Raw genomic sequence first — 19,241 nt, forward strand, 5'->3', positions numbered from 1 at the left:
GCACGGACGAGGGCGGACGGCCGCAGCGCTGCATGCCTGAGTTCGTGAACGCCGCCTTCAACGTGACCGTGGTGGCCACCAACACGTGCGGGACTCCGCCCGAGGAGTACTGCGTGCAGACCGGGGTGACCGGGGTCACCAAGTCCTGTCACCTGTGCGACGCCGGGCAGCCCCACCTGCAGCACGGGGCAGCCTTCTTGACCGACTACAACAACCAGGCCGACACCACCTGGTGGCAAAGCCAGACCATGCTGGCCGGGGTGCAGTACCCCAACTCCATCAACCTCACGCTGCACCTGGGTAAGCGGTGACAGCCCTGTCCCCTCCTGCTCGCCGACAGTCCTGCTCCCGTGCCATCTTCCTCCTGGCCCCAGCCTTCGGGGCCCAGATCGCCCCTGTTGGCTCCCTGCCCCAGCCATGGCCACACAGGCATTCCCTTCTCTAGTTTCTGAACTAGATCTAGCTCCGAACCCAGGAGGCCAAGTTACTTGGTGCCAGTATCCCTCTGCTTTCCCATTCTTTCTAACTTAGCCGGATTCCCTCTTCTTTGGTGGTTTACCATGTCGGCGTTTGTGTTCCTCTTTTTACAGTTTTGGCCAGAAACCCCCATCCTCACTTTTCTCTCCTAGCAGGGTCTTCACAACGTTTTCACGATCAGAGGCAAGAAGGTTCACCTTGCACACTTACTTCTACCTTGTTTAAATATCCCTCTTCCCAGGGTGGAGGGTGGTTGCTATTTGCTCTGTTGAATAACCTAGAGAGGAGGGGGTCTTAAGAAATTTGAGGGAAGCAAATACCTTTACTACCGGTATTGCCTGTGTGTAATTAAAAGAGACATTCACTTTTAAAGTGATTGTTCTTCAGAGTTGTTTAACCTTAATTAAAGGTCGCAGAGCTATTCCACTGCTAATCCTACTACAGAGAAAACAGGGGGAAGTGTCTGCACTTACTGTTAATTGCCGGTCACAGTTTTGTTTCTGGGTAAAATGGTCTCCTTGCTATCTTCCCTTTTCCTTTGATTCTGGGCGAGTGTAGACACTTGTATAGAGGTGACCTTTTCGAAATCAGGAAAGGGATGTATAGAAAATTTCATTGCTTGGGTGGTGGATGAGGATGCACATGTTTATCCTCAACTATTAAAATCGTGTTTGATCTAGGTAAGTTTTTCTTCATCATTGAAGTACATAAACAAGTAGAGTGATTCATTATTGTTTTTAGCAGAGTGGTATGTATTGAAACTGACGATTTGATTTTGTAGCACTTCAGTCCCCACTGTGTTGAAAGACTTGATTTATCGGTAATCTGGTGGTCATGAACTTACAGGGAAAACAGCGAGTTTGAGTCACGCTTCTAGCAAAGCAGGATAATTTTATAAGGCTAGTAACATTATTTGGGGATATTTGAAAAGAACATTTTGTAGTCAGATGGTTCTTCTGGTCATGGTTTTGTGTTTTCTTTCTACTGCTGTCTGGTACACTAAACTTTCCATAAAGGGTCCAGATTCCAGGGAAAGAATATGACTTATTGAAAGGTGGAGTTAGTGGCAATATGTTGAATAAGTTTCAGAAGAGCAGTATTTAGCACTGTTGTAGTAAATATTTGCAGACAAGTCATGAGGAAAAAGACTTTTTGAAAATAAGTTTCTAAAGTGAAGCTCTTTGGCACCTGTTTCTCAGAGATTGGAAGAGGTCAAACTGTACCAAGTCAGTTTTTCAGACATTGAAGGCACGTAGAGTTAATCGGATCATGAACAGGTGCCTTTCCAAAGACTCTGAGAGACCTAGGGGCTCCTTAAACCTTGTGTGGATGTTCTTTAGCTATTTTCTCCTAAATGTTCTATTTTTAAACTTTGGCAAAATACTTCTGAAGTATTTCCAGCTATTTTTGTTTACATTTTGACTTTTTTTAAAAAAAAATATTTATTTGTGCATACAGAACTGGGGTACAGGTCAGAGATGCAGGGGCAGTGAGAAGATTCACCCAAGACAGAGTGGGGAGCAGAACAGGCAGATTGACGAAGTACACTGCTGAGAGGAGCAGCCGGTGGGTCAGAAGAGGTTTGCTGTGCCATGTAGGTCACCTCTGGGGGGAGGGGATCGAACTCATGCTGAAGTGGCTTTAGCTTCTTACTGCTATGTTTTAACCCACTGCGCCACCAGGGAGGTCCCTTGACTTGTTTTTTAATAAGTTGAATTCTGAGTACCCCTGAAGTTATATTTTATGTGTTTTCAGATATTAAAGTTTTTAAAACAAAGGCTTTGCCTTGTCTTAAAGTGCCTGAAAGTATTAAAATTTTCTGAACAAGAATCTCACTTAGGTAAAGATAGGGCAGTCCTTTTGGCCTTCTGAATTTTCTACTGTGGGCCCTATGGAGCCAAAGATTATTTCAGGTGATTGCAGAGGTAGGGAGATCATAGTGATTACTACTTCATTACAAAGACACTGTGGTGAGGGCTGTAGCAGTCAGTAAGGCTGCTACAAATAGGGGACAGATACAGTAACTTTGGGTTGGGATGATTAAGGTGTTAAGAGAAATCTTTTAATTTTAATTTTTTTTTTAAGATTTATTTATTTATCCATACAGAACTGGGGTACAGCCCAGAGATGAGGAGGGTGAGAGGATTCATCAGAGACAGAGTGGGGAGCAGAACAGGCAGATCGATGAAGTACACTGCTGAGGGGAGCAGCGGGCGGGTCAGGAGAGGTCTGCCTCACCATGTGGATCTCCTCCGGGACAGGCGGAGGATCGAACTCATGCACTCATGGGGAAGTGGCTTAATTTTAGTGCTTAATTTTTAGCCTGCTGTGCCACCAGGGAGGGCCGTCAAGAGAAATCTTAATTGTTCACCTACTTAAGACTTGAACGTGACATTTTACTTTAAAATTTTACATGTTTGTACTTGTTTTTGATGAAAATTCAGTTTTTGGTAATATTCTTGCTCAGTGAAATTTGTAAAGCTATGGACTTAAAACTTAGAAAAGTTATTTAAAATAGTTTCCATCTCAGTATTGTGATTAGCTAGAAAACACATTTACTTTAAACTTTTTAGATAGTTTCAAAAAACTTAGTTATACTTGTTCTTGAATAAGAATTGATGTTCTGGAGGAAAGCGTGTGTGGTGGGGAACGTGGGGAAGAGAGGGAGATTTGTTTGACGTTGGGTTGATGTTTCAGTCTCTCCTCTCTCCCTTTTCTCTCCCTTATCCTCCTCTACACCACCTTGCCAGTGACAAGACTATGTCTCCATGACTGCCACAGATATATTTGTAGCAAACAGGGCTTTATGTATGGTTCACTGCCCAACCCAGTTACTCCATGGGCTATAACGAACTAGTTGTTTCCCATGAACTCAAGGGCCATGACTGTTTGTGCATCTATTAAATCTCCCACCCAGTTCAGATTTCACATACCCTTAAACAAGTGATGCATATTGTGCTTTGCCCTTACCGAGCATGTGAGACACGAAGTGCACAGCGTGAACAAACTAGGTATAGCCGTCACTTTCTTACCTTCTTTTGATGTTGAGTATTAAACACAGTAAGCATTAAAATAAACCAAGTACAAGGTGTAGTCTGACTACACCTATGTAGTCATAAGAAACATATGTTTTGGTACTGATCAGAAGTCATAGTTATTGTAAACCGAAAATAAGACATGGCGAATTGAAAGAGTGAGTATCTGCCAATTGCTGTGATACACTAGAGACCACCTCTCACAGCAAGTGTGTGTGTGTGAGTGTGTGTATGTATAAAAGTACATAATTATTTTTACTCTCTTTTGATGGGTGAAACATGCGTTAGCATTTGACAAGTGTGAAATAGGTCATTGTACCATTATCATTTGTATAGAAGCCAGGAAAATCACCATTTACTCTGAAAGCACTAGGAGTTGAGAGTGCTGTGTGTCCTCAGATAGAATGAGTGAAACTGGCTGTGGGATTCGAATAGCATTTTCTGCTTGTCCTGAAAAGAAAGTGAAGCCAGGCATCTTTTTCAAAAAAGAAATGTTTTTCATGTTGCCTTCAGCGTTTGGATCTTCTAACATCTCACTTGCTCTTTAAGAGTTTAACTGTTATGTTTTCTAATAGTAACCCATAAATTTTATCGGTATCAATTGGATAGTTGATAAATAAGATTGTGGCTGATGGTTTGCCTTTTATTAAGCAGTCCTTTAACAAAATATTGTGAATGGAAACTTGGCAAAATTGGTCTTGATCTTGGAGGAAGGTAGCTTCCTTCTTTCTAAAAGCAATTAAAGAAGAGATTGCTTATAAAATCAACTTAATCGAAGCTTATGGAACTCCTAAAATTTTCTCCAAGACCAGATTAGTTCCCACTCTCCTCATTAGTTTTAAAGAACGCATTGTGATTAAATGATGATTTTAAAGTTATATTGAAATGCTCTTTTTGTATGACTAAATAGGAATAATTGGGATATGGGACTGTTGCATTTTATTGTATTACGTGATCTTAAGAGTCTATAACCATGAAACAAACAACATTTCCCTCCCAGGAAAATCTTTGAAAGGTCGCTTATCTGTGAGGGAATAGCCACTTGGGTGACTTCACTGTGGTATTTGTGCACCCTGAGGGGAAACTCTATTTTAGTTTGTCTCACAAAGGCCTGATTTACATTTTGCAGGTTTCAACTTGAGAATTTAAGGAGAGCTTCTTTTATGGCAGACAGTTGTTGGACACAGTTTTACAAAGTTGCTGTTCTACATTTCACTGCTTTTTCTGTAAATATCTTCTCCTTGTTTCTAAAGCATCTAAAAGAAGTTTACACTTAAAGAGGGAAGTTGAAACTGGCATCCATTCTCCACCCCCATTATTTTGTCATTGATCACATTTGTGAGACGGATAAAGTTTGACTATTTCAGTTCTAAATCCTTTTAGGAAGTTGCATATGCTTTTGCTATGCTTCCTGTGCATACAGAGTCAGGTTACTGTTACATAGTCTGCTAACATTTTTTAAATACCTGTTAAGTACACGGTACAGTACCTGATAGCAAGGTGAAGTTTCTGTTTATAGGTGGGATTTTCATACTCACTTACAATGCTGTTAAAATAATACATGTATGATATTTTATGTTTTATAAAGCCTCTACTTTAACACTGATTATATTTTCTCAACTCAGTGAAGGCAAAGATGAGGATTCTGAGATTGTGATTTGTCAGAGTTCACAATGGAAGTAGGTTTTTGCCCTATAACAGCTGTTACAGAGCAGGGAGAGAGGGGCACCCCTGAACCCCCAAACCTGCTTACTCTAAATAGGTTCTGCCATCTGTTGGCATCAAGACAAGGCATAAGAGCTATAATAGAAAGGAACTTTAATACAATGAGTATGCAATATAGAAAAGACAAAGAATATAATTTCTAAATCAAACACCTGAAGTTACTCATTCCCTTGTGGGTAAAAGTCCACCCAAAAGGGATTGGCCCAAAGCAAGGCCTGAAAGCCTGTCACAAGACTAAAGCACCTTCTAGGCAGGACCCATAGAGAAGGGTCAGAGATGGCCAGACAAGTCTGGGAGGAAGAGAGCACAACCAAAATTAATATTAATGCTGCCATAGTCAACCGCCCCACAGGTCTCTCACCCACATCCGCTCCAATCAGTCCAGGGCCAAGAAACAAGCATGGTTTCTTCACATGTCTCCCTCTTCTCTGTGTGGCTTCCTCTGGTCTCCTAGCTCTTCATCCCACTTCTTCAGATTCCTTCTCTTCTTTGCTCAGCTCCACCCTCCTTCTGGGTGGGGCAGAGAACTTGGAACTTCCCCTTTTCCTGGAGACCACCATGTTATACACAGCTAGTCCCAGTAGCTGTTGGCATCTCTGACAAGTCTCTCAAAAGAGTGACTAGTTCATTCCAGGGCAACTTTAAAATACAAATTCATGTCCACACTGATCCTGAGATGCCAGACTCCTTTGGTTTTTTGGTCTTCCTCTTTTACTCTTTGCTTCTTTTCATTTATGTTTCTGGATTCCACTCGTGGTACTCAACACCTACTGAATGAATACCTTTTCAGCTACTACTTGCAAATCAGTAAATGTGTAAACTTGTATCCCCAGGCAAGCTCTTTCTCCAAACCTAAAGGCTTGTTGGATGTGTTCATTTGGGCATATCCAGAAACAACTTCATCCTCTTACCTAACTCAGGGCCCCAAAGCCACATCTCAGACAGCATTAACTGTTTAACCATATAGTTGTTCACTACTTTTTTTGCCTGGTCTCCCATTAAAGATAACCATGCTGTCTAAAGATTAGTCCCTAGGCAGATAGGACTCATAGCTGGGAGGTGGGTCAGTTCTGGGCAGCTGTAATTCCACTCATTTCTTCCCCACTCTTTCTTACTGTAATCTACTCAAGTCTGGTTTTACCTCCTTTATCCAGCAAGGATTGTCACTTGAATCCTTATTTGTGTGGCCCTCTTCTTTGCCTCCACCTTCTTACAGCTCCCCATTGGATTTTACCCAGATTACTGCAGCAGTTTCTAACTTTTGGCCTTTCTGCTTCCAGTTTTTCACCAAATATTGGACAGCCACACTTCAGATTGAGTAATGGTTCTAAAGTGCAGATCTCATCATATGTCCTTTAAAAATTCTGCAGTGGTTTCTATAGACATTGGGATAAAGTCCAGGTTCCGAGGCGTGTGTTCAAGGTGCTAGAGGGTCTGGACCTTTTTTTTTAAACCTCTAGTCCTTGTGTAAAGCTGCTTCTGTGGTTTGGAACACTTCTAGGTGTTAACCACCTTCAGGAATCCTTGCACTCCACTTTTCTTCCTGCCCTATTCTCTAACTTGGGTTAGCTGTCCCACTCATTCCACCCTATAGATATTTACCAAAGCTGCACTTGGGTAGATGACAGTAAGGATGGGTGGGGGAGAAATGAGTGGAATTACAGCTGATCGATCAAATGGTGTTTTCTCTCAGATGGTATTGTCAGTCTGTTTACTCCTCTCTCCTTTTCTAGCCTAGGAGGTCTTTGGCCTAGCAGGCATGGTCAGGAACTTAAATCATCTTTTTAGTTCAGTTCACTATAAAGAACATGTGTTACCTTATTGCTTGCTAGGTATCCTCAGCACCAAGCACATTCCTGAATATATAGTAATCCACAGGGTACGGCCCTAACCTCATGGAACTTGGGCTTAGATGTGGAAGAAGGGAGAAGGCATGTTATATGTACTGGCCCCGTCCAATCCAAAACTGCCACCTACTTTTCTATTGGCTATGGGGCTAGGAATAGTTTTCTAATTTTTAATTGTTATAAAAATAATCAAAAGAATATTTTGTGGCAGGTGAAAATACATGAAATTCACATTTTGTTATGCATAAAATTTTACTCAAATGCAGTCAAGCTCATATTGTCTCTGGCTGCTTTTGGTGCTGCAAAGGCAGAGTTGAGTAACTGATACTTTATGTCTCAGCCTGCAAAGCCTAAAATATTTGCTAACTGGTCCTTTACAATGTAATTTTGATCTGGTGACCCCTGCTCTAGACCAAATGGTCAATGCCTTATAATAAGTTTTAAGTGAAAGGTGCATGCCCAGAGAGCATTCACTTACCATTTGGATGGAGACTGGAGGCTTTGGATCTCTGGAGCTTACTAACATGTCTGATGAGTGAATAAGTGAATATCTGAGTTATAAAAAGCTTTCAAAGTAATTCTTCAGCATTACTTTTAATTTTAGTTCTATTTTTATCATTGTTATCTCTTCATTTTCCTGAAGAGCTAATAGAAATATGATACATAATGGCTTTATTTCTGTAGCTTTGAAAAAGTACTTAAAGAATTGAAGGACCTATGACTGAACTATATAGGGTAAAAATTAGACTTGATTTGAAGTCATCTGGATACATACAGAAGTAAACCGCTCAGATTTGTATCAAACATGCGAGTATTTCTAAAATTTTTAATGATAGTATTGTACATTTTTCTTTTTTTTTTTTTTAAAGATTTATTTATTCATACAGAACTGGGGTACAGGCCAGAGATGTGGTGGGTGAGAGGATTCACCAGAGACAGAGTGGGGAGCAGAACAGGCAGATCGACAAAGTGCACTGCTGAGGGGAGCAGCGGATGGGTCAGAAGAGATCTGCCACACCATGTGGATCTCCTCCCAGGCAGAGGGGGATCGAACTCATGTGGAAGTGACTTAAGCTTCTTAGTGCTGTGCTTTAACCCGCTGCGCCACCAGGGAGGGCCCATTTTTTCTTTTGAAATGGATTTACATTTTACTTGAAGTATATTTTCACATGTCTATGAGAGAAAAAGACTTTAAAAAAGATCAGTTGTGGAGAAAGATTGCAGTGAAATACTTTATTTGCTTATGATGTGTGTAATTCATTATGGGTGCAGTTAAAGGCCTGGGTTATGCCTTCTCTTCAGGTTAGTGAAGAGTTATAAATGTACAGTGTAACCTAGGGTAAAGTGTTAGGTAGATGCACAACTATCACTTAACAAGCTGTAGAACCTACCTCCACCTCTTCACTGGGTCTTTGTTTCCATCTGTACTTAATTGGCAGCTCTACCTTTGCTTTATTTAGGCTTTAGGGAAAAGTGTCAAAGTTTAGAGCAGAGCTGCTTGTTTATTTACTCTACCTAAAACTCCTGGGGCAGGGGGATATACATATATATGTATATATATATATTTTTTTTTTTAAATAAGTAATTAATCTGTTCCTTATCTTAAATTCTCTGTTTCAAAGGATACAGTTTCAAGATGACTGTGTGCTGGTTTTATTACTTTGTCTATATTGCTTAAGATTTGTCAGAGGGCCCTGCTGGAATTTGCAGGCACCTCCTTTCTTGTAAAATGATAAAGTTAGATGTTTGTTCATTTGCACCTAAATTTGACAGCTTGCTAAAAGGGATCCCATAAAGCTCATTTTTAGAAATGTCTCTGAGGCTTTAGAGTATTGTGCCAGACAGTGGTGACACTAATTAAGTACATCTGCTTTTCTTTCCATGGGCTCTTCCAGGAGGCCAGCCTAAAATAACTGGGACCAGTCCTCCTGGTGCCCATGCTGCTCCATATTCATGAAATAAAATAAAGCAGACCTATCTCTTTCTTAGACAATGGACCTCTGAGATCTCTTTGGGAGGAGAACCCTGTGGTGAGACTGGGAGATGAATTCGGGGTCTCACATTATTTCAATTAGAACTTTAGGAGATATATTCCCTCTACTCCCTTCTACTCTTTTGTTTCCAACTGTGTGGCTGCTTTCTGTTGTCCTGAAAACAGCAGTGGATTTTTGTTATTGTATCTTCTTTTTGTTTTGAGATTTGCTGGAATAACCCAGAATCAGCCTCCTTGAAATTCTATACAAGTGGCTTTGAATAGAATTTGGTACTCAATGAATTTTGTTTTCTGGTAATGGATCACAGTGTGTGAAGGCTCCACTACAGAGGCACCTACTTGTGTTTTTAGAGACATGGTTAATGGCCAGTTACTGTTTTCTCCTTTGTAGTTCTGACTTCATGTTCTGCGCCTTGACTTGGGTGGAATTGATAGGAGTATATGTTTTTACAAATTCGTGCTCTGCATTTAATATTTGTGCACTTCATTGCATCTACATTTCTCCTCAAATTAAAAAAAGAATTGTGTGGGTAATTTTCAGCCAGTTACAACACAATGTATAAGTGATTTTGTTTGTTTGTTTTGTATGATTTTTGGCTTGAAAGAGGAGCGCACAGAATCTGAGGCTTATTATCTCATTTATGTTTCTCTCACCTCTTTATGCTCTGTCAGCAGTTGCCAGCATTAATAGGCATTGACAAATACTTGTTGAGTGAATGGACAAATAAACCAGCTGATTTTCAACTGAAGTACCTGCAGAGTGCTTTCAGTATTCAGGTGAGCTTCCTGGAAGGTCTCAAAAGTGGAGTGTGGAGAAGAGCAGAAGTTCTCTGTTCTTTTTGCTTACCTTAAAGCAGATAATGGTTTTGGATATGCTTCCTGGTTTGAAGTGATACAATGGTAAGTTAGCGGGGTTTGCTGCAGATTTAGAGAATTCTATAAGAATGTCTCTTCTTGGCATGTGTTTCGGTTACAGTGTCTGTTTTTTTGTATAATTTGTCATTATTTAATCTCTGGTGAAAATCTAATGTCCCATGAAACACTTATACTATATAATATGAAAATTTCATCCTTTCTTTGACATATTCTAAGGTTAGTGGCTGTGTCTCCTGCACCTTTTAGAAAAAGATAACTCTGAAGCTTGAGTTGTGTGCTTAAAAGACGTTTGAAGTTTTGTGAAGTATTTCCAACTAAATGAAAAGATCTACCCACCCCAAATCACTAATTGTGATTTTAATTAGTGGAAAAAAGTATTATGCAAATAAGCACCTGGTAAGAAAATTCTTCATTTTATGGGTATTTTAATATGGACTGTGTGGGAACCAATAGATATTGAGACATTTCTTCATCCTCAGGTAGTTTATAATGTGTTTGAGGAGATGAGACAAAACATTCATGTACAGGAAATCAGTGAGAGAATATAAGCACAGTGAAAATAATTTTGTTTTTGAAGAGCATTGAGGTAATGCTTGAAAAGTACTCTATAGAGTGTGGATTAAAGTCAGCCAGGTGGACCCTCCCTGGTGGCACAGCGGGTTAAAACAGCACTAAGAAACTAAAGCCATTTCAGCATGAGTTCGATTCCCGCCAGCCCTGGAGGTGACCCACATGGCGCAGCAGACCTCCCTGACCCGTCCACTGCTCCCCTCAGCAGTGTACTTCATCGATCTGCGTGTTCTGCTCCCGGCTCTGTGTGTGGTGAATCCTCTCACAGTCCCTGCACCTCTGGCCTGTACCCCAGTTCTGTATGCATAAATAAATAAATCTTAAAAAAAAAAAAAGTCAGCCAGGGAATAATACTTGAATCTCCAAGAAAGTTAGTGACCATACATGGAGGACTTTCCAAGTGTTTGAATAAAGACCCAAAAGTAACCAGATGTGGCAATTGAATTATTTGCTTTCACGAATTAGGGGAGATATTTAGAATGAGCTGGAAGATGGGAATCTCAAAAACTAGGTGACAAAAGAAAGTTATCCTTCATTTAAACCTCCTGGTTAGTACTTTTTGAGTTTTTAAGCAATCTTGCCAACTACTGACACCCTATCCAGACCTGTTATGCTCCTGTTACTCTACTACACCTGATAAGTGATAGCGATCTACAAAAAGATCTTAAAATGAGGAGTAGATGAAAGTGTACCATACCTGGTATCTGACAGATTCCTGCTTGAAGAGGTCTGCGTTTGGACTGCTTCTTTTAAAAAGAGCTTCCACTTATTTACAAAGGTCAGGGAATTGTTGGCAATGGAAAAATTTTAGGTTTTGGGTACTTGTATAATATTCAGCTATTAGTGCTTCTAGGAATTCCTAAGGAATTAATTGAATTTCAGAATGAGATTCTGGGTTTTGTCAGTATCTGGTGATGGGAAAAGTTATCCAAAGAATTTTGCCTTATATCCTTTCTCTTACTCATGACTTTTTCTGGTTGTTGAGAATTGCTGAGCTTAGTTCAGTTGCTCATTTTATCTGACATCCCAAAAGATAAGGCTGCGTGATGCAACTCCTGGTTCCATTTGTTCCCCCTTCTGCTCCAAGTAAATAACTCATCAGATGGCAGGTATTTTGGTTCAAATTTGCTAACTGAAGAGATACACATTTTAGTGATTGGTGGACAGGTAACCATTGTGGACCCAGGAGATTTGTTACTGTTTTCATCTTTCTGGCTCAGAAATGTTGCTGTTCACTATAATTCTGTATATGCAAATTGAAAGTCTGTAGCTGCCTGCCTCTGTATTTTAGCATGGTAGCTCACTGTATCTCCTTTATTTTCCAGAGTGGGTTGAGCTAAGATAAAACCAGGAGACCTTTAGACCTTGAAGTTTATGTTTTTTTCCTCTGAAGAAGTCATAGTTCCTACCTAGATTTTGTATTTTGTGCTGTTCCCTCACCACATGCTAGTGCCACTTCTTTTTTCTTTTAATTTTTATGTAGAAGAGCTGGCATGTGGGTCAGAGGTGGTAGAGGAGATAACCAAATAGTAAATGGTGGTGGTGAGGGGATCCACCACAGACAGAGTGGGGAAGCAGACCAGGTGGATCTACTGAAATACATTGCTGAGGGGAGCAGCGGGCGAGACAGGAAAGGTCTGCTGGGCCATGTGGTCCAGCTCCCTGGCAAGGAATTGAACTCAGGCTCTAGTGTTGACGGTGCTGAGACTTAACCTTTAAGCCACTAGGGAGGCCCTATCTCTACTCCTAAAGCTCAGGATTCTAGGATTGGTTTTCCTTTGCAAGTATGAATTGACTGATTAAATTCTAAGTATTATTGAACCACAGTCTTGCTTTCTCCACACAGCAGCTTATTACACATTTTATGTGATTCTGTGATCCATGTGGCTGCATCTTAGTGACTGATGATTTTTATATGCTAACTCTTAATTTCCTTTCTTTTGAGGAAGGTGGGTGGGGTGACACTCATTTCTTCATTGGAGGTTTGAGTGTCAAGCTAAAATGCCCCCTTCTTTCTTTTTCCATTTGGTAAAATGCCATTTACTATTTGGTTATTTACTCTGTGTTTTGTGTGTGTGTGTGTGTGTGTGTTTAATGAACTTTGTTTAAAGAGAATGAAAAGATCCCATTTCTAAGTGAAGCAATTCAAGTTTTTGACAGTTTGACAGCATGATGAAAATGAGTTGAACAGCTTTTATTGTGTTTTCCATTCTCTCACAGGGAATGGAAAGTGATGTTTTTCTGCTCTGGCAGACCAAATCATGATTAAAAGCAGGACTGACCTGCCTGGATGCTCTCTCCAAACTCAAGATGATCTTAATATCAGAAACTATTAAGGAATAAATTGTAATGTAAAATGATTAGCTCTAGATCTGACTCTTGCCTGCACAACATTGAAACTTTTGGTTTTCTGGCAAGTTGTCTGATAGGCTTATAAACATGTGGCAACTAGAAGAAATCTGAGATTTTGGAGTTGGAAAGCAAAAGTTTAAGGTATGAGAAGTGTTTTAGGGTGGGTCTGGTTTAATTAACTTATTACTAAAAAAGTGAGGGTGTAGTTGTACACCCTGACTTAGCAGTTTATCTGTATACCTATACCTCAGTATCATATACCTAATTCTGATAGAACTGATGATTTCTGTTATTTTGGTCTGTATAGTTTCGTAGTAGTAGATTATCCTTATATAATGTCAGATCATTATCTGACAGATGAGCATCCAGGAATTTTCATTGAAGTTGTGTGTTCTTTTTGGAAGTTGGAAGAAACAAGGTACCCTAGGTGAAGATTATGGGAAAAGGGTCATGTTCTATGGGGTTGAGTGTCTAGGGTTAATGTTTAGAGTGACTCCATGAATAATATTGAATTTCTAGTGACTATTTTAGACATAAGTTTCTGGGAAAGAAAATCTGTTGGAGACAAAAGTTTTAGAACTCTATTCCAAATTATGAAAGTTTGTGGGAACATCTGTAAGGCAGCTGTAATAAAATTTGTTTACTTTATCAGGATTGCATTAGGCTCAAGCTAGTTTGTTTACTGCTATTCTCAGAAATTTTGCCACATACCAAGAAACAAGTTAGCAATGACTCCTGGTAGGTAGAATTGAGGCTTATGAAGTTTCAGGTTCACTCTGATAAGGATTTGACTTTTAATTTATGTTCCCTTTAAGGTTCTTATGTCCTGGCATGAGAATTGGGTGGTGACTCTGCTACTTGTGTCTATATCTGTGCTTCCCTGTGTTTTATAATAAAGGCCTTTGAGAAAGGAGGACTCTTTCTTTTTGAAATAAAATAGAAAGGTTTTTGAGAAAACTTTTGAGTGGGTATTGGCAGTTTTGTGAGAGAAAGAAGGAAGAGACTGTTGGGAATGACAATGTTGGGATGAGACTCTGTGAAAATAACTAAAAGCGGACATATTCATATCTCTGGTGATTTTCACTTATGCAACGGGCCCCTCGTGCTCTGAATCAGCAGCATTCTAACCATGCCTGACTAAATAGACCTTGTTTTTGAAACTCACAGCAGTGCCTAGGTCCCTGCTGTCTTTTTGTCCCTCCTGCTAACACACAGCTGTTTTTGTTCATATGTCATTTTGTGTTCAACTGCCTGGTTACTTCCTCAGGGCCCTTTTATGGTGAATAATGGACACATGGGAGTTTGAACACCCAAGTGTGTGGTTATTCAAACAGGAAGTCTCAAGGAAACACAGTAACCTTATCAGAAGAACAAAAGCTGGAACGGGAAAACGGGAAAGGCCATGGATGATTCTAGCTTTAAGACATCTGTAAGGAAACGTGGCAGTTTCTGAGATACAGACAATCCACAACTTACAAGGGGATGATTTGTTTAGAACTTGTTCCCTTTCTTTGAAGACACTTGCAGTATTCAGTCCTAGTCCATAAAATAGAAACAGGTTAGGAGAAAAAAAAAGCAACAGCATTGTGGCATCGTCATCATTGGTATTAAACCAGGAAGGAAACTACCTGTGGGAATGACCATGTGACTTAGGAAAGAAGGTGTAACAACTTATCTCTAATGAAGGTAACAGTGAGCTTTCTTGGAAAGTGCAAATTGTGGGACTTGACAGGGAACAGCAGGGTGGGTGAGACTGGACTAAAAGATGATTTTCTGCAGAGCCTTTGATTACTGAGTTAAAGAGGAATGTGGGCTGTGCATGAAGAGCATGCAGTCTATGGGAGACCAAGAATGTGTATGTCAACAAATCCACTCTGGGGCAAAGCATAAAGGGCCATAAGAGAAAAAGACCATGTGACTACAAAGGAGATCTGATTCCAACTGACTGAGATACATGACTTCCCAGATCACCTATCTGGTGATCCTGAAGATTCCTGTTGATCTTACAATCCTTTGATTAAGGGATGGGAGATTTAGGAGAACTTGTCAGATAAATACTGATTTTAGATTAAAAAATGAAAATGAAACGTGGAATTGAAAGGCAACTCTGGATTGACAGCAGATCTTATTAGGTAAATAGATGGATACATATGCTAGATTTCAGTTATAGACTTAACAGAAACAACAGTATACACATCAGAGGAATATTGGTTATGTTCATTGTATGACTGGAACTGGTGCTGCTAAGTCTCTTCTTGTTTCCTTTTTAAATTTGTTTATTTGGCTACTTCCTAATTGTCCTTCAGAACCCATGAGACTTCAGCTCCTCCAGGAAGATTTTGTTGATTTCTGTTTCCGCCTGTCCCCCTGTGGCATTTGCTGTTTTGTTCTGCAGGACCCATATATTCATCTCAAAACCCAGTGAACATTGCAATCCTGTGATGAAAGAGGTGCGATACTGCATTTTCTATTTACTTCTTTGGGCTAATTTCATTATGGACAAGGTGAATTTATTGATAGCTAGCAATTTACCTTATAATTACTTTTTGAGTGCCTGTCATGTGTAAGGCACTGCCAGGTGCTGGGGCAGAGCAGAAAAGGTGTAGAGCTTAGCTTGTGAATGAAGAGTGTGCAGTCCAGGAAAGGTTTCATTGGCTTTCTTTTTTCCAGTGACTGTTAAATCCCTAGTACACAATAAATACCTTATACAAAGATGGTCAAAAGTTTTCTGACTGAATGAATTCCATTTTCTGTGAGACTCTGGCCACAACATGCAGACAAGGGTGAGAAATAGTGATATCGTCTAAATCTTCCCAAGATGGAATTTGCCTTTTAGGTAGGGTTATTGGAATTGCATTAGTGGAATGGGATGATTATATGATATACCTTTCTCACCAGCACTGTAAGTTGAAAGGTAAACTACTAAGCAAAGAACCCCTACAGTAAAACATAGCAGGTCCCCTTTCATTCAGCATTGTTGCTGTATAATGTTAATGAGAACATAAAACTAATCCTGGTGGATATTGAGCAAAGCATTCATTATTCCACGGCCTGCTTTTGTTATATGTCATTTTACTTAAAGTCACAGTTTCCAGGAACCTATTGCTGATATTAAGTGAGGACTTAACTATAGTCTTAAAAAATTTCGTTTGTTTCTCTCTCACCCAAGGTGATTGTCAGTGAGGTAGCTCTGATCACACAGACGTTTCAGGACTCAGGGTCCTTGCATCTTCATGAACTGTCAGTACCCTCCCTTAGGGTTTTGTCATCATCTGAGTGACTGTCACTGGTGGGAAGTGATCTAAGTGAGAAGATATTGCTGGGACTGTATGCCAGGTTCTTATGACAGACCTGAAAGCAGCACACGTGGCATTGTCTGTCACTGAGAGCCTGTAGTCACCTGTCTGTCTACCTCATATGTGCTATGGAGCCTGGGAAATATGGCCTCAGCTACCTTGTTCTCAGAGGCAGGGCAGAACTGGTGGTGGCAGATGGCTCTGGAATGCCATCACGTCTGATGTTGTATTTGCCAACTCCTGAGCTACAGAATCCCAGCTCTCTCAAGTTTTGGTCTTCCTTTCTGCAGAGGATGCCATTCTGTGGCTAGCAGTTTTAGGAAGCAGATCTAGAGAAGCTGGCACACACACCCTCTGGGTCCTCAGAAGAAGAGCCTGTGACATAGGCTGTCCAGTGTGCTCAGTGTGCAGCCCTCGCTCCCCACCTTTTGTAAGTTCATTTTATTGAGACTTAACCACTTTTCACACTTGGGATCCTCTCAGCACTGAGCTCAGTGTCAGCGTTAAGTACGTTGGGCCCTTGAACATCATGGATTTTAACTATGTGGATCCACTTGTGGGTTTTTCTCTCTGTAGTTCTGCATTCATATTGGTTGACTCCAAGGATATGGAAGCACAAGTACCTCCACCCAGCTGCCAGGGCTTTGCTTGAGGTAGGGCCTCTAGCCACCCCCTTCCCCATCCCCCATGTTGTTCAGGGGTCAACTGATGGATTCTTCTACGGATGCTTTCTGTATCAGATCCATACAGTAATAGTCCAGGCAGGACTGTTATATCTTGATTTACTAGACAGTACTGATCTCTGTGTCAGGTGAATCAAAGGATTTTTAAGATCCGGATGCGTTTTAGGGATGAGAATTCCAGAGTGATAACACAGTGCCTATTGTGTTGCCATGCATCAGTCACTTGAACAAACTATCTGTTCTGGAATCTATTTAAACGTGTATTTATCTTTTTCTTCAATGAGTTCAGTGAGAACAGGAACTGTTTTAAAACATCATTAGGTCACCACCTTGGAACTGGGTACTTGTAGAGCCATAGGGAATGTAGCAAAATGGGGTATATTACATAACACTCCAGTCAGACACTGTAATATATCTACAGTGAAATGTATTCACATTTTAGATTGATTAAACGTTATAATGGCTTAACACCATTTTAAATCATGTTGTCAAATGTTATGAAAACCCTCTGCTGTTTAGAACTTTTGAGTTTAGAATCACAAATAAGAGCTTATGGACTTGAATCACATTTGCTTTTGTTTACAGAGAATAGTAATAGAATTGCTTAAAACTGAAATTTTGGTGTATACTAGGCACTCGATAAATTGGTTGTTATACAAATGTATAAATTAGAATCTTGTATTTCATTGAGAGAATGTTTTAAGAGATTTACTTAATTTGATTGAATAGATTATTAAGTTATGATAAGAATGATTAGGAATATGAGTAAGGTGTTACATAACTCTAAAAAAAGAATAGTGGTTGAATTCTAGCAAAAAAAACTTACCTATTCCATATAAGATTTTTTTTTTTTGCTACTATAGACATATTTTGTTTTGGTTTGGGTTTTGCAAAAATAAATTTCATCTCTAATGTCTATGTAGTTTTGTTAGGAGCCTGACTGCATTAAAGCCATTTTATTTCAGATAGTTTTTGAATTGAAATTTAATTATGATACTCTTCTTATTCTCAGAAGCAGATGATTTTGGTGATATTTATGTCTTTCCTCTCTCAGAACTTTTTGCATCTCCTGTCTACCTTCTTAGCCATTTTTTTTTTCTGTCCTATTGTCTCTAGGAATCTGTAAAGACTCATTCAAGTTAAGAATGATTCTATAAATGGTTATAAACAATTACTTTTGTTCACAGAGTTCTCTGGGCTTGGTTTCTGCTTACTAAATGATGGTATCTCCTTGAATTGACATTTTTTTTTCCTTAGTGAAACTCATTGTCTTTATTTGTTCAGAGTCCTTGGCCATCACCCATTGCTTAAAATATATCATGTCCTCTGGGCTTCATCATCCTAGTTTCTTTTGGAAGGAAATATAAATTCTTTTCAACATTCTAGGAGTATGTTACAACTGTGCTTATTATACCACTCACTGGCCATTTGAGCCTGCATTCTGGTCTAGAATCTTTTTTTTTTTTTTTTAAATTTTATTTTATTTATTCATACAGAACTGGGGTACAGGCCAGAGATGCGGAGGGTGAGAGGATTCACCAGAGACAGAGCGGGGAGCAGAACAGGCAAATCGACAAAGTACACTGCTGAGGGGAGCAGCGGGTGGGTCAGGAGAGGTCTGCTGCACTATGTGGATCTCCTCTGGGGCAGGTGGGAATCGAACTCATGCTGAAGTGGCTTAAACTTCTTAGTGTTGCGCTTTAACCCGTTGCACCACCAGGGAGGGCCTGGTCTAGAATCTTTTAAATGTGTATTTATTTTGTTTTGTATAAACTCAGCTGAAGACAGGAACTGTATTTTTCAACCATTTGGTCAGCAACTTAAAATGAGGTAGTAGATTTTATTGTTTTTTAATATGTATCTTTTTCTAAATTTACCCAGTGTAATTAGAAAAAAATGTAGCTGGGTTTCATATATTGTTCATATATGATCATATTGATCATACTTGCTTAATTCTGTTACTCTAATAATTTCTCTTTAAATTCTTTTGGGTTTAATATGTAGATAATCACTATCTGTAAACAATGACAGTTTTGTTTCTCATTTTCAGTCCTAAATTTTTTTTTTTACCTTTCCCTTTGTTGACTAGAACAATATACAAAGTTCCTGTTTAAGCATTCCCCTTAAATAGTGTGAATTTATAAAGACTTAATAATTTCATAGATGAGGAATATTTTCATTATTGGTTGTGTTTCTTTTGTTGTTGTTGAAGCAATTTTTTTTTATTCTGTTATATGATATTTACTTCTTTAAGCTACTTCTTTTCCTATTTTTGTAAAGTGATATGGTATTACTACAAATAATTTTTTGGAGCTAGATTTCTAATTTTTTATTATTCATTTTAAGGTGTGTTTTGGGCACAGGTTGCAATAAAAGAGCTGTAAAAT

At 39.5% G+C, this 19,241-nt stretch overlaps 1 protein-coding gene across 1 annotated transcript in view; it reads left to right on the plus strand.

Annotated features, from left to right (window-relative positions):
- Positions 1 to 2: 2 nt before the first annotated feature.
- Positions 3 to 19,241, plus strand: part of LAMC1 (laminin, gamma 1 (formerly LAMB2)) — a gene marked incomplete at its 5' end in the record, with an annotated part of 119,916 nt that continues 100,677 nt past the window's right edge. Inside the window, one exon of the mRNA XM_004688551.2 lies at positions 3 to 300. Coding sequence (XP_004688608.2) covers positions 3 to 300 — 298 coding nt within the window. The remainder of the gene's footprint in view (positions 301 to 19,241) is intronic.

Source organism: Condylura cristata, unplaced genomic scaffold, assembly GCF_000260355.1.
Source record: "Condylura cristata isolate star-nosed mole 26May11 unplaced genomic scaffold, ConCri1.0 scaffold00024, whole genome shotgun sequence".
NCBI lineage: Eukaryota > Metazoa > Chordata > Mammalia > Eulipotyphla > Talpidae > Condylura > Condylura cristata.